This window comes from Mucor mucedo (assembly GCF_025094135.1).
Source record: "Mucor mucedo strain NRRL 3635 chromosome Unknown EV154scaffold_240, whole genome shotgun sequence".
NCBI classification, from domain to species: domain Eukaryota; kingdom Fungi; phylum Mucoromycota; class Mucoromycetes; order Mucorales; family Mucoraceae; genus Mucor; species Mucor mucedo.
Window position 1 is genome coordinate 11,904 of NW_026252524.1, and position 14,448 is coordinate 26,351.

At 36.1% G+C, this 14,448-nt stretch overlaps 3 protein-coding genes across 3 annotated transcripts; 2 read left to right on the forward strand and 1 right to left on the reverse strand.

Annotated features, from left to right (window-relative positions):
* Nucleotides 1–998: 998 nt before the first annotated feature.
* Nucleotides 999–3,019, forward strand: EV154DRAFT_488330 (uncharacterized protein; the record flags this gene model as incomplete). The annotated part of the gene is made up of 4 exons (XM_051599095.1): nucleotides 999–1,082; nucleotides 1,870–2,036; nucleotides 2,527–2,666; nucleotides 2,709–3,019. The coding sequence occupies 4 exons, from the start codon at nucleotides 999–1,001 to the stop codon at nucleotides 3,017–3,019; spliced, it is 702 nt and encodes a 233-aa protein (XP_051450589.1).
* A 171-nt stretch (nucleotides 3,020–3,190) lies between these two features.
* Nucleotides 3,191–4,165, forward strand: EV154DRAFT_488331 (uncharacterized protein; the record flags this gene model as incomplete). The annotated part of the gene is made up of 1 exon (XM_051599096.1): nucleotides 3,191–4,165. One exon carries the CDS (start codon nucleotides 3,191–3,193, stop codon nucleotides 4,163–4,165), a length of 975 nt encoding a protein of 324 aa, XP_051450590.1.
* Nucleotides 4,166–9,778: 5,613 nt separating this feature from the next.
* On the reverse strand, nucleotides 9,779–11,036 carry EV154DRAFT_582972 (uncharacterized protein; the record flags this gene model as incomplete). Its single annotated transcript, XM_051606691.1, has 3 exons — nucleotides 9,779–10,165; nucleotides 10,782–10,961; nucleotides 11,025–11,036. 3 exons carry the CDS (start codon nucleotides 11,034–11,036, stop codon nucleotides 9,779–9,781), a joined length of 579 nt encoding a protein of 192 aa, XP_051450591.1.
* Between the last annotated feature and the right edge of the window lie 3,412 nt (nucleotides 11,037–14,448).

Consider the following 14,448-nt stretch of genomic DNA (forward strand, 5'->3'; position numbering starts at 1 on the left):
CTCGAGAGTTTCGATCTTCATTCCGAACACTAGAGTCCACTCGTACGCTAGCCGAACGAAATGAGTTGTACCGTGCCATGTTGCACTCATTCAACTGTGGTATTTGTCAAAATAGTTAAAATGGAAAAGTAATGAGATAAAAGTATATTTTTTATTGGAGGTAAAAATAGACTCAAAAAACTCTGCTGCTATGAAATAATTGATCCTTTTTATATTGCACAACTCTCCTGAATTTTAATGATGAGTCAGCCTTTCTGGTTTTGGAATAGATCTATACTTTGTTACCCGCCTTGGGTTAAATGGATACTACTCGTTAGAATTATTTCCAGTTAACGTTGTCCCATATCAGTCGATCGGGAGCATGAGTATGCTAATAAATCTTTAGTATTACGAGACACTTATTTATCAGATCATGCAACGGTTACTGTAAAAGATTCAAACTTGTTTGTCAAGTGTAACTGGCAATAGAACATGATAGTTGATCATTTATTCATTATCTTTGTAATGAATATAATACGATCCCAAATATAACACGTGTTATCGTTATTTGTATATTTGGTTGTAGAAGATAGGTATCCATTAATTCATACACTTTTTCTTTATACTCTTTATCAGCAGTGTAATTATTTCAATGTTGTGATTGAGCCTTATATATTCATGTAGACTTGATCTACACAGCATATGTTTATCCGTTACGATAATTTTATAAACATTTCTGTTAATGTTGCATATTAAATATTCACAATTGACTTAACAAACTAGCATGATATTCATCAAGCTAAATACAAGTACAAAAGTATACATTTATTATACAGTTAGTATAAAAAGACGTTATTAATATTTTGTACTAGTCAGATTAGCGGAGGCCAATGACAAGCGAGGTTTAAAAAGTACAAACACGATAAATTTTTGAATGTACTTTGATGACTTTTAATTGTACGCATCAAGTGACACTACAGACCTATTACAGAAACGTGTACCACTCTTCCTTCTATTATATGATTCTCATTGGATTACATACTTTTGAGATATGGCGTGTTAGTCATAATCTTGCCTGTCATCTAGCCCTGTCTATGAAGGAGGTCGAATTCAATATGTATATAAAGGACCCCTAAATTTTATGTTAATAAAATTTCAGTTAATTTTTGCAATCTGGTTATCTTGTCATTTTTCCTAAATAAACATCGATTTATCAATCAGTATATAAGTAAATGAATTATTTATATTAATAGCTGTTCTATTCTCTCTCTGGGTAGCTAATCCATTGAGAGAACTATTAATATTAAGTTTCTCTTTCTTATAATTCTTGATGGGATCTGAGAAGATTCTCTTCTCAATCGGTGATATCTTAACTCAGTGGTATAGCATTCTGTATTCAACTGTCATTCGTATATCGTATTTAGGCCAATCATGCAATCTTTAATATAGAAGTATGTACTCAAAGTAGGAGAAGTTGTATAGCAGTATACAAGCGTATGTTGATATTCAACATCAAAGGTTGTTTTAATTTCATAGTTTATATATTTAAACAATTTGCTTAATTATTCTTAAGTTAATCGCACCCAAATACGACACGTTGCATGATCTGATAAATTGGCGTCTTCTAACACTAAAGATTTATTAGAATACTCGAGCTACCGATTCGCTGATATGGGACAATTTTAACTGGAAACAATTCTAATGAGTAGTATTTATTTAACCCAAGGCGTGAAACAAAGTATAGATTTATTCCAGGAGAGTTGTGTAATATAAAAAAATCAATTATGTCATAACAGCAGAGTTCTTTTAGTCTATTGTTACCTCGAATGAAGATATACTTTTATCTCATTATTTCTCGAGTGTATTATTTTTGACAAATTCCACAGATAGAACAAGCTCGATTCTGAGAATGTTGAAAAGATTCCGAAGGGTATCGAGCAGGAAGTCCCAACAAAGGTGATCCAAAAATTGATCAGCGCTGAAAGTGGCGTCAAAAAGTTGACAGTTCATGACATCAACAACTTAAGGTACAAAAATACGGATCGTGTGAATCTATGGTATGAGGATGAAGCTAAATTGCTTTTTCACCAAATGGGGAAAAAATGACATAACACTGCATAGATGTGATCCTATATCTAAAATCTTGATGGATTGTTTTTCCCCAATGCTATATTGGTCTCGAGAGCTAAGCGATTCTCTGAGGCTGTTGTTATCGATTCAACATACGATACAAATAATTTAATGATGCCACTTAATTCAGCTTTCGGTGTCAGTAACTTGGGGAATGATACCCTTAAAGCCTTCCCTATTGCTTTTACATGCGTTGTTAGGGAAAAGGAGGAGATGTACAATTAGTTTGTTAAGACATTAAAACACGTCCACCACTATTCATTAGGGACGATCTTTGCCATTGCCAAATGTATTGCACTGATGAATCAACTTGATGATCATTTCCCTGACCTTAAGAAGCTGTTGTGTACTTGGCATTAAATTCAAAATTATGCAACCATGCCACCCTAAAATTTTTGAACAATTCAATATCTGCAGCAAATTGAAAAATAAAGTTTTTGCTATGAGGACTTGCTCTACATCTGAACGATACGATTTCTCGAAACGATATATTGATGAATTCTTTCAAACACCAAAAACTTTTAATAATGCTGAAATTCAGCAAAAGTTTAATAAGTGTTACACCAACAAATGAGTGAAATATACTAAAAGATGGCCAGGTCATATCACCTCAAAGCTTAGACACTTTGGTTGCGTTACAACGCAAAGGGCAGAGAGTAGACATAGTATTGTCAAAAGGGGAGTCTTTTCCCTTCAACCTCTTGATTTAGCTTTCCGCACCATTGAAATTAATCTGAGCAATTTTGAAAGAGGATATAAGGACATTGAAAATAGGGAAAAACCTAAGGTGGATGTTCGCGTTTTGTTGGGGCCTCGTCTGGCCCATTTAATTGGGAAAGTGACTCACCGTGGGTTGGTTTCCCTCTGTACCAAACTTTGGAGAGGACCGGTTGACATTTTCAGTCCATGAAGTTGTCAATGCCGATTAAATTACAGTCTCCCTTGCTTTCACGACTTGCAACGTTTGGAAATCATTCCAAGCAGATGGTGCTTTAAACGCTGGCAACGTTCAATCCATTATTAAGAATTTTCTGTTAAAGCTGAAACCTTAGAAGTAATCTAGCAACCTTGGGATGACTATATGGCAAAAATCGAACAAACGTTTAGATCGTTCGATGGCAATTCCCAGAGTATCTCACAGTTTATACGGGCGATAGAGAGTGTGATGAGTATTATGATTGAAGATGAAACATACGTGGACAAACTATCTTTACGTCTTCCCTCAAATGAAGACGTTAAATCACCTGGTAGGCCCAGTGCTTTGAAAAAGGATCACGTAAAGAAAGCAGCAATTGACCTTGCAATTCGTAAAGTCAAATTGGAGAATGACGACGGTGAAGAAGTTTTGGATGTGAAGAGCATGAAGAAAAAATCTGATGAGTGGGTCGGGATGCCTGAGAGAACGGAGAGGCGAAAGATTGATTTGGACGAAGAGAATAAAAACTTCTCAAAGTTACATTTGTCAATCGACAAACCGAATGTCAAAGCCGTGTTTGATTCCGTTGGAGACGGTTATTGTAGATTTAGAGCAATAGCCTTTTTGCATTACGGTGACGAGAACAAGTGCCAACTGGTGATAATGGATATGATGTTAGCACTCGAAAAGAACAAGGAGTATTACGGAAATGTTGTTGGTCAAAATGTCGTCGAAGTAAAGATTACGATAAGCAGGGGATTGAAAGATGCAACAGAATCAGCCATCTGGTTTAAAAGCCCAGGTTCTGCTCAAGTTGTTGCTGATGCATATAATATTCCTGTTTGTGTTTGCAATCGTCCACTGGTTAGCTCTCGCCTGGACAATCCTTTGACGTTTCTTCCGATGAGTATGCCTGTCAGACCCAAGGTTAAAGTGCAGCCATATTTGCTGCAGAATATAAAGAACAAGCAATGGTTGGCCTTGAAGTTTGGTCACTTACCGACGAAATATCCACTTGTAACTCACCTGTACTGCAACATCGATGATTGGTACGAGACTCTATTTAAGACAACTTGGAATCTCTTCGGACAATTCTCTAAGTTTAGATCTTCAGATGACCATAGGGTGAGCCAGAGATGATTCAATTGTTGGATTAAAAATAAATAGTTTTATGCTTTTAGCCATCAAATAAATTGCTTTTTATTGAATAAGCTTTTCTTTCGCTTAAAATTATCAGGTTTAGAAAGAGCATATATATACCACCTGAGCTGTGCCACATATAATACTATCTTTTGTATATTACCCACCGGTTTATATCAGACATTCATAGGGCAATCGAATCCGGTAGATGGTGTGTTAGACATTCAAGATGTAGAGCCGGAAAATTAAATCACTATTTTTTAGGCTTTTACAATTAAATCTGTTGTATACCACCCTTTTTCTCCTCATTTTTTAAGGTGTGCAGTTCAATATGTACGTTATTTGATTGAAGCAACGTTATATATTTAGAGTAGTATAAAATTCAATTGTTTATCTAATATCAAAAAAGGCACCACCAAAAAGAGAACAGAAAAAACATGATCAAATTTCCACAATCTTAAATTTAAAAGTATTAATTCCAAAGTAAACTTGCGTTAATGTGGTATTTGACAAAATTATTACAATAGAAAAGTATTGAGATAAAATTATATCTTTATTCAAAATAAAAATAGACTAAAAAACCTCTGCTGCTATGAAATAATTGTTCCTTTTTATATTGCACAACTCTCCTTAGTTTTAATGATGATTCAACCTTTCTGGTTTTGAAATAGATCTATACTTTGTTTCCCGTCTTAGGTTAAATAAATACTACCCTTTAGAATTGTTTCCAGTTAACGTCGTCCCATATCAGTGGATCAGGAGCATGCGTATTCTAATAATCTTTAGTATTATGAGACACTTATTTATCAGATTATGCAACGGTTACTGTAAAAAATGTATACTTGTTTCTCAAGTGTAATTGGCAATAGAACATAATAGTTGATTATTTATTCATTATCTTTGTAATAGATAAATTACGATCCCAAATATAACATGTGTTATCGTTATTTGTATTTTTGGTTGTAGAAGATACAGTGTCAAGCAAAACTGTTACAATGTTTTAAAATTTCATGGAATTTACGCAATTACGCCCCTTTCTTCAAGACAAAATGCAGCATAAGTTATATCGATCGATAGCCTTGCTTATCAGCTACAAGCCAATAGTTTTTGTTTTTAATTCGGAGCTTAAATTACATAGGTGGAGCTATAATTGAAATGCAGCGGTCAATTGTAACAGTTTTGCACGGTTCATTTTTTTATGAAAAAATGGACACCAAAAGTCGGTAAAATTTTTTAAATTAGTTAACACAGTTTCCAAATGTTCTTGTTTTACTATTCTTCATATTACTTCAAGTTTCTTATATTTTTCCATAATATTTTTTGAAACTCAGATAGAATAATTATAAAATGCGCTCCATTGAAGAGTCTCAAAAAAACAAGATCATTTCCATGCTTAATAATGGTTCCACAATACGGCAGGTGGCTGATCAGGTCAGTGTAAGTACGGCGACAGTGTCACGTGTGGAAAAAAGTCACTGTTCGGATCGGGAGAAGAGAAAAGGGGGACGACCTGAAGTTCTCACTGGCGCAGACAAGCGCTATTGTGTCCGTTTGGTGACTAAAGGTCGGGTGGATAGTGCTTCCAAGGTTAAGAAACAGTTCGAAATGGACCATAGCAGGACAGTTAGTGTAGACACCATCAAACGTGCTCTAAAAGGTAGTGGTCTCGGCGCGATTCCTAAACCAAGCAAGCCATTACTCAATGCTCGCAATGTCAAGAAGAGATTAGAATGGTGTCAAGCCCATCGACATTGGATCTTAGAAGATTGGAAACGCGTGGTATGGTCCGACGAGACGAAAATCAACCGGTTCAACTCCGACGGTCGTGTCTGGGCGTGGATTCGTGACGGTGCCCATCTTAAACCTCAACTTGTCAAGATGAGCGTCAAGCATGGCGGTGGTAGCATTATGTTATGGAGCGCTATTACATACGCAGGAACTGGGTGGCTGTGTAAGATTGATGGGAACATGGACAAGCATCTTTATAAAAACATTTTGGAAGATGAACAAAATGAAACCATCAACTATTTGTGCCGGGAGTTGAACTTTAAGCGTAGCCAAATTGTTTTCCAGCATAACAATGACCCTAAGCATACCTCCAAATTAGTCAAAGCATACCTGTAGTCGCAAGATTATCAAGTTATGGATTTGCCACCTCAATCACCTGATCTCAATCCAATCGAAAATATGTGGCGATTATTAAAAATTAGATTGAACGAGTACGAAACACCAGTACATGGTATGCAAGAGCTATATGAGCGGGTAACCGAAGTTTGGTATGACGTCATAACAAAAGAAGAGTGTCAAAAGGTTATTGAAAGCACGCCAAAACGTATTGAACAGTGTATCAAGGCTAAAGGCTACTGGACCAAATATTAAACACAACTTTCCAAATAAAAATCCATTTTTTTTCAACCGTGCAAAACTGTTACAATGTACCGCTTGATTTTGATTATAGTAGAACCTATCCATTTATAACTCCGATTTATAAAATAAAACTATGTTATTGCAGCTGAAGTGCGAGCCGTTTTAAGGATATATTTTGAGCTATATCTGTTAACTGGGAGTTTCCTTCATAACGTAATTTCCAAAAAATTGTAAATCATTGTAACAGTTTTGCTTGACACTGTAGGTATCCATTAATTCATACACAATTTCTTTATACTCTTTATCAGCAGTATAACTATATCAATATAGAAGTAAATGAACCATTTATATTAATAGCTGTTCTATTCTCTCTCTCGGTAGCTAATCCATTGAGAGAACTATTTTATTATATTAAAATTACTGGAATCGTAACTACGCAGTCACAAGGCGAGCTAATTTTCAGTCACAAAAGTTAGGATTTTTAATGGGGGTGCGGGGGATTCCCCCGCAAGAGGGGTGGGGGGTTTGGGGGGAGGGGTTCCCCCTCCCCCCAAGAATACGGCCCATAGGATTAGCATGAAAGAGCTTATATCTTATAAAACATTATTTTTTGTTTTTTTTTTTAGCAGTGTAATTTTTAAGCAGTGATAAAAAAAAATTGGCGGTGCGGGGGTTTCCCCCGCAAGAGGGAAGGGGGGTCTGGGGGGAGGGGGAACCCCTCCACCCAGAAATACGGCCCATAGTATTAGCATGAAATTGTTACCTTCTGAAAAACAATGTTCCTTTTTTTTTTCTACATCATAATATCTTAAAGTATAATTTTTTTTAATACCGTGAATTTTTTTACAGCCCTATGTTTTTAAAGCGTTATTTTTTTTTACTTCGTAATATTTTTTAGCAGAGGTACAAAATTAGAGGCTGGGAAAAACCCTCCTTCGAAGAATACGACCCATAACATTAAGCATTAAACTGAAAAAAAGAGCGTATATAAAAATTGACTATTTTGGAGATAGTCATAATATAAAAGTGACTTTTACTGAAAAAGTCATTCAAAAAAAAGTAACTATGGAGATTTTGTGGCAAAGGTTACCCTTTCCCCCAGTATAGCAGCCAATAGCATTAAACATTATATTATCGAGGTTAGAAAAACAGTCTATGAACACGTTTTCACAAACAATATGTTATTATTCGAGAAGAACTGAAAAATTGTTTGTTTTAGGTCGATGGAGGGGTCACCTTTGAAATTAATATTTTGGATTATGAAGTCTTTCATTATGAAGCAAAAACATTGCCCATTAAATAGTTAATCAGATATATAAACAATTAATAATCTTTGCGTACATCAACTTTCTAACCTGGGTCTAGGGATATCGTCTTTTATTTAAACATGTAATGAGAAACATCAACGTTTTCTCCAGTGTCAAACTGATAACCAGCAGTGTAGCTTAAGCTATAATGGCGCGTGGGCTTCATAGTTAATTAATATATGTTAAGTTTTTGATTTCAAAAACAGGCCTGCGGCAGCACGAGGCTTTTTCAAAGCGCAGCGTACCGAACCATAGTGCAGGTCAAAAATTTACCGCAGCGCAGCGAAGGTCAAAATTTTTACCGAAACGGAGGTTTGGTTTGAAAAAGCCTCGTTAATATTAAGTTTCTCTTTCTTATAATTCTTGATTGATCAGAGAAGTTTCTCTTCTCGATCGGTGTTATCGTAACTCAGTGGTATAGCATTCTGTATCCAACTGTCATTCGTACATCGTATTTAGGCCAATCATGCAATCTTTTATATAGAAGTATGTACTCGAAGTAGGAGAAGTTGTATAGCAGTATACAAGCGTATGCTGATATGCAACATCAAAGGTTGTTTAAATTTCATAGTTTATTTATTTGAACGATTTGCTTAATTATTCTTAAGTGAATCGTACCCAAATACGACAATTTTTTTGTTTTTTGATTTATGGATCGATATCGTCAATCACGATATTTTGGAAAATATGATCGATATTGCCAGTAACGATATTTTAGAAAATTTTATCGATATCGCCAATCGCGATATTTTTAAAAAAAAGATCGTTATTTCCGCTCTATTTTGTTTGCGATATTTTTCAATTTTTGATCGCTGATTTATTTTAGGGTGACTGGTTAAGTTTTGGGATGCCTGCTCCACTGTTCAAAACGCGTTTCGTTTCTAATGCGCTCAATAATTCGTGCATCTCATCGGCTTGTTTATCGTCTTCAATGATGACACTGTGCTTATGCAAAGTTTTCATTTCTATTGAGGTTTGTTGTCTGGTTGATACTTTGGGCATTGTAAAGGTAGTTTATAGAGAGATTTATAAGTAAATGAGTAGTAAAAGAGGAGTAAAAGAGGAACTGAAGCATACAATATTTATAGTCCAATCCCGTCAAAAATATTTTTTTTTTCGTCACCTCCGGCAAACAAATTCGTCGCAAGGGTGGGCTCAATTTCATCACAGACACACGTCAATTTTGTCATTTATTGTAATCTGTTGTGTTTTAAGGTAAAGTAAAATTATAAAAAAACTATAGGAGTAGTTTGAGACTGTTTATAATATTATCCTTTATTAATAAATGAAATGTACGAGTATTTATATAAAAGACTGTCTGCTGTGTTCATATCTCTAGTGCTATCTTGAAGTTATCATTGATTAACCAAAAATCTATACGATTATTACATAGTCACTAATTTAGTCTTGTTTTAATAAATGTTAAGTCTTCTTAACTCTCTTTACTTTAAGCTAAATTTTAAGTATTTCTCAGACGTACTAAATTAGACTTGTGATGTAATATCCTTATAGTTCTTACTATGACATTTATTGTTAAGCTTATATTACAAATGGTATCAGCATGGATAAACCTTTGTTAGCTCTAATATGGCTATAGCCTTGCTAGGTCACCACATAATCAATTTCGGGAAATAAAGTCTATTTTTTAAATCAAAGAAAGAAAAAGAAAAAAAAAGAACTATAGCATGTCCTCCTTTGCAAGACATCTAGGAAAATAGGACATTGAGTGAGATAACCAGCCTTGGCAGTCGAAAGCACTAATATTTCTTAAGTCTTCTTCCATTTTTTCTAGGAGGGTCCTTGTTTCATCCAAATATTCTCTTTTGACGTGGTATTTCAATTTTGAAAAAAGCTCTTCAATGGGATTCAGGAACGGACTCCAAGCAGGCAAGTAGACAACCTTATGTCTAGGAAACTGAGCCAAAAGATCCTTTACAATTTATGACTTATGAATTGCACAGTTATCCATGATAATTGTTTGATCTGGCGCGTCGTTTCTATCCAAGTATTGACATAATTGTTTCATATACTCGGCAAACACTTCTCCGTTAGTCCCATGAGCCGTATTGTTTGTAGCGCACGATTCTACACCATGAATAGACATTGCAGCAATTGGAGAGATCTTTCTTTTGCGTTGACTACTAACAACTTGAAATGCTGGGGATCCTTTCTTAGATCTAGCGTTTCCTCTTGTAATCCAAAGATTGAAGCCACTTTCATCAACAAAGATACAATTATGATTGTAACTTATTCCTTCCACCATCAATTTATTACCGAATTCAAATCTTGCATCTTTGATATCGGCATCATTACGTCGTATGGGGTACTTGTGTAATTTTTTTCAAGGTGTACTGAATACAATTTTTAAGAGCGTAGTCTATTCCAGAAATAGAGTGTGTTCGTTCCATATTGAATTGTCTTTGGAGACGGCTCTGTATCTTTTCTAATGTCACCGATGGATTAACGTCTGTGCTAAAACCACATAATAAATGCTACTGTCTACAAAAGGAAAGATGTTTCACGGATAAAAAATCGGGAATAAGTAACCCGGCTTCATGAATATTTCTTCATTACAACACAAATCTAGGCTCCGACCAATGAGAGATCAGAGAATTTAAGGAACAATAATAAATCAAAGACAGCTATCTTACGATCTTCAATAAACCAAATGAATGGTCCATCATATAAAACTACGATGGATCTGAGCTGTCAAAAATACAAGCCACAATATTTTCAATCTTCTATAAATATCAGGGCGAACCTGCCCGTCTAGTTAGCTCTTAATCAATTTTTATACAAATAAATCGGCATGACTTATAATTGTATTTTCTTTGCTTTTTTTTCTATTTTTTTCTGTAAAACTATTCTCTCTTAACGTCTATTTCTACTACAGCGTCTACCATGTATTGGATACTTTAAAGATGCTCATCCGTAATTATTACATGCTGACGGCCGCCCCTACGCAATGCCTCTGTCCTACCGGTGTTCTCATAAATTTTAACGATCGTGTCAAAAGTAGCCCTTGAAATTCTCAAATGAGATGCCATCTCTGTAGCTGTTTTGACACCACGATTGTCATCCCAATACTTTATTATTTCTTTTCTAAAGTTATTACTGATTGACTAATATTCCGTCCTTCTTTTCCTGGCACCTTGATTGGTTTGGTTCTGTTGCAAGGTATTTACTTCGTCAGACATTTAATATATTAAGAGGAAAAAATGGAAAGGGATGAAATAAAGAAAATTTGGCACTCGGTTACAAGTCTACATATTTATATATCAAAAAACTTATTCCACACTCGTAAAGTTGCCTTTTTGGGATATCCACACCCGGCTCCCAACTCTGGCAGCGGAATATGAAATATACTGGTGTGGTACTACTGTTTCCACACCCAGTTATAAAAAAAAATCCTTTTCCAAATCCATAAAATAAACATTGACGAAATTTGTATAATTTGTAAGTTTTACGTGTATTTATGTGAAGCTTTATACGAAAAAAAAGCCCATATTAATACGGATATTATCAGATATAGAAATGAACACAGACAATCAAAACGTGTTTGATTTGAATGACACGACCTACACTGTCCAGGAACCTCTTCCTGTATTTCCTACCAATGGATACAAGACTGCAGAAGAAGTTGTAAATGTTATTAAGGAGTATGGTATTCGTAATAACTTCGCTACTGTTATTAAGAAAAAAGAATTCAACCATACACATAAAAGAGTTCATGTTGCTTGTAAGTACTCTGGGGCTCCAGATAAGCGAACTCTCGGGGCAGACTCCAAAAGATTGCATGCTACCTTCAAAACAAACTGCCCTTACATTGTCAAAGCATCCTTCACCAATAAAGCTGGGGGATACAAGATCGTAAACGCTGATGATCCTGGAAATTTGGTGCATAACCACCCTTTAGACTTTAAATCAATGGAAATCACTCCAGAGTTTAAGAAGACTTTGATTACTGAAAATGACTTGGTGGTAGTAAACGCTATGGTAAATGCTAACATCCCCATGAAACAAATAAGAAAGACAGTTCTTTTTGAAGGGAGCAATATCCCTAAAGTTACCTATCAAGATGCCAGCAATTGGTTTGGGAAGACAAAGCCAATCAATTTGAACGTAGACAACGCCGGCTATGATTTGATTAAAAAAATCGAAAGTGCTGGATATCTTACCAGATATGAATTCGATGTTGGAACAAACAGACTTAGCTCCGTATTTTTCACAAAAAAAAAATGGCATGTTAGATAGAGCTAATGTCTGCAGCGACGTTTTTATTGTCGATGCTACCTATAGCATGAACAACCTGAAAATGCCTCTGATCTGTGTACAAGGTGTCAGTAGCGTAGGGGGGGGGGAGTTTGAAGAACTTTCCTGTTGCAATGGCGTTTGTTTCTAATGAAACCGAAAAAACGTACCAGTGGTTTTTCAACACATTGAAAGAAGTACTTGGAAAGCAATCCATCGCCACTACGTTCCTTACCGACAAAGGAACAGGTATACTAGTTGGTTTAGATAAAGTATTCCCGGAAAACAAGCATATGCTTTGTGTATGGCATATGTATCAGAGTGTAGACAAAGCCTTGTCCAACACCTTCCGGTCTAGTGAGACAAAGAAAAAGTGCATTGATTTGGTTGTAAAAATGCAAAGGTCTACCTCGGTTGAAGAGTTCAACCAAATCTTGAATATGTTCGAACAAACAACCAAGAACAAAGCTCTCTGTTTGGAAGGCAAAGAAGGGTCTGGTTGGATTTACTTTACCAGCCATTGGCTTGGTGAGATTACCAAGAAGTGGGCTGGACATGCCACAAGAAATTACCAGCATTTTGGATGTGTATCCACTCAGAGAGTCGAAAGTGGGCATAGAGCCTTAAAAGATGGATTTGTCGGGCTTCAATCCATTGAAAAGTCGTTTGAGTTGCTTGACAATTACCTCGTGTCACAACTCGAAAACCTTGAATGTTTGGAGAACTTGGAAAAATTCAAGGTTGATATTTTGATGCAAGAGAACAAACACCTTTCCAACATACAAGGAAAAGTGTTTAAGAGGGCTCTTTTAACGGTCCATGAATCATTGAACGCTTTGGAGATTTCCGATCTCAGTTTGACCTGTGCTTGTACCACAAAACGTTTTTTCGGCCTACCTTGCCCTCACGCTATCAAGGAGTGTCTGAAAAATGGTACTCTCATTCCAAGCATGTTTGACAAACGTTGGATTATACCTTCCAAGAATGCAGTAGACGCCGGATGTTTGGATGGTGAATCTGAAGAAGAAGAAGCACCTTTGGAATGGATGGTGCTTCTCAAAAAACTTGAAAGCAAGTTTAGAGATTGCTGCACCGACCAGCAGGTGGAGAAGCTTTCTGACTTGGTTAGAAGAACAACTGCCGAGTTGGAGGACATAACAAGTGGGGACGACATATATGTCAAGGAAATGTCCCTTCCTTTGTCTAAGAAAGTTAGAACAACTATAAGAAAGAAGAATTTGTTCCGGCTTTCGAGTATGAGAAAAGACTTTGCCGTCTCAAGAAGTAATCAAAGAGCTTCCAAAATTATGACGGCAAAGGTAAGAAGTGTCAGTAAATTAATTTAGTATTTTGTAAAATTAACAAGTCTGTATTTTCGTAGTATATTTTTTCGAAAGCAGAAAAGAGCACTGAAGGTTTGAAGGTTGAAAGATTTGGGAAGAGAAAGGCAGATTCCGCTATAAGATTAATTACATACATGTAGCTTTATTTGTTAATAACCTTATCAACTCTGTTTTTATTATAGGTCTGTACTTGCCTCCTAAAAAGTCTCGCACGTCAACAGATTTTAAATCTGATAAAAAATCTTTGTACTTGCCTCCTACGAAGGCTCGTAAAATAGCTGAATGTAGTATCGGTGAGCTTAAAGCCGATTTGCATAATGATGTACAAAAAGAACATTTATTGGATATATTTAATCCAAAGGGAGACGGATGGTGTGGATGGAGAGCTGCAGCTAATTTTTTCGAAGGCAACCAGGACAACTTTACTGTTGTCAAAGAAAAAATGCTGAAGGCCTTTCATGCCAATAAGGAAAGCTACTGGTCCTTGTTGGACTTTGATAAAGAACGTGATCTGGAGAGGTTGATCACGAGCGGTACCAACTGGGTGGATGGTGATGGCGATGCTGAATATGAAGACTGATTTACCACTCCTGAGTATGTCCAAGTTGTGGCCGATGCGTATGGGATTCCAGTGGTGGTTTTTCTTTGTGGAGATAACGAAGCTTTGACTTTCCTCCCGCTTGCTCTTCCAAAAAACACCAGCATTAAGCCTCCCTCTCCTCTCGTTTTGCAAAACGTCAAAAACTGTCACTGGATTAGTCTTAAGATGAAACATACGTGTAAAAACTGGCCGGTTGTAGTGGATTGCTACCGAAAGCATTCCAAGTACTTGGAGATGTTCAAGACGTACTGGAACAAATGGGGCCAGTTCCCAAAACATAAAGAAAGAACAATTGGTATCCCGGAAGATGCTTTTATCATAGCTGTATCTGATGACAAATAAAAATTTCAATGCACTCTTATAGCCGTTTTCACAATTGGGCTAGAGCTACAGAATGAAATCACCAATGTGATC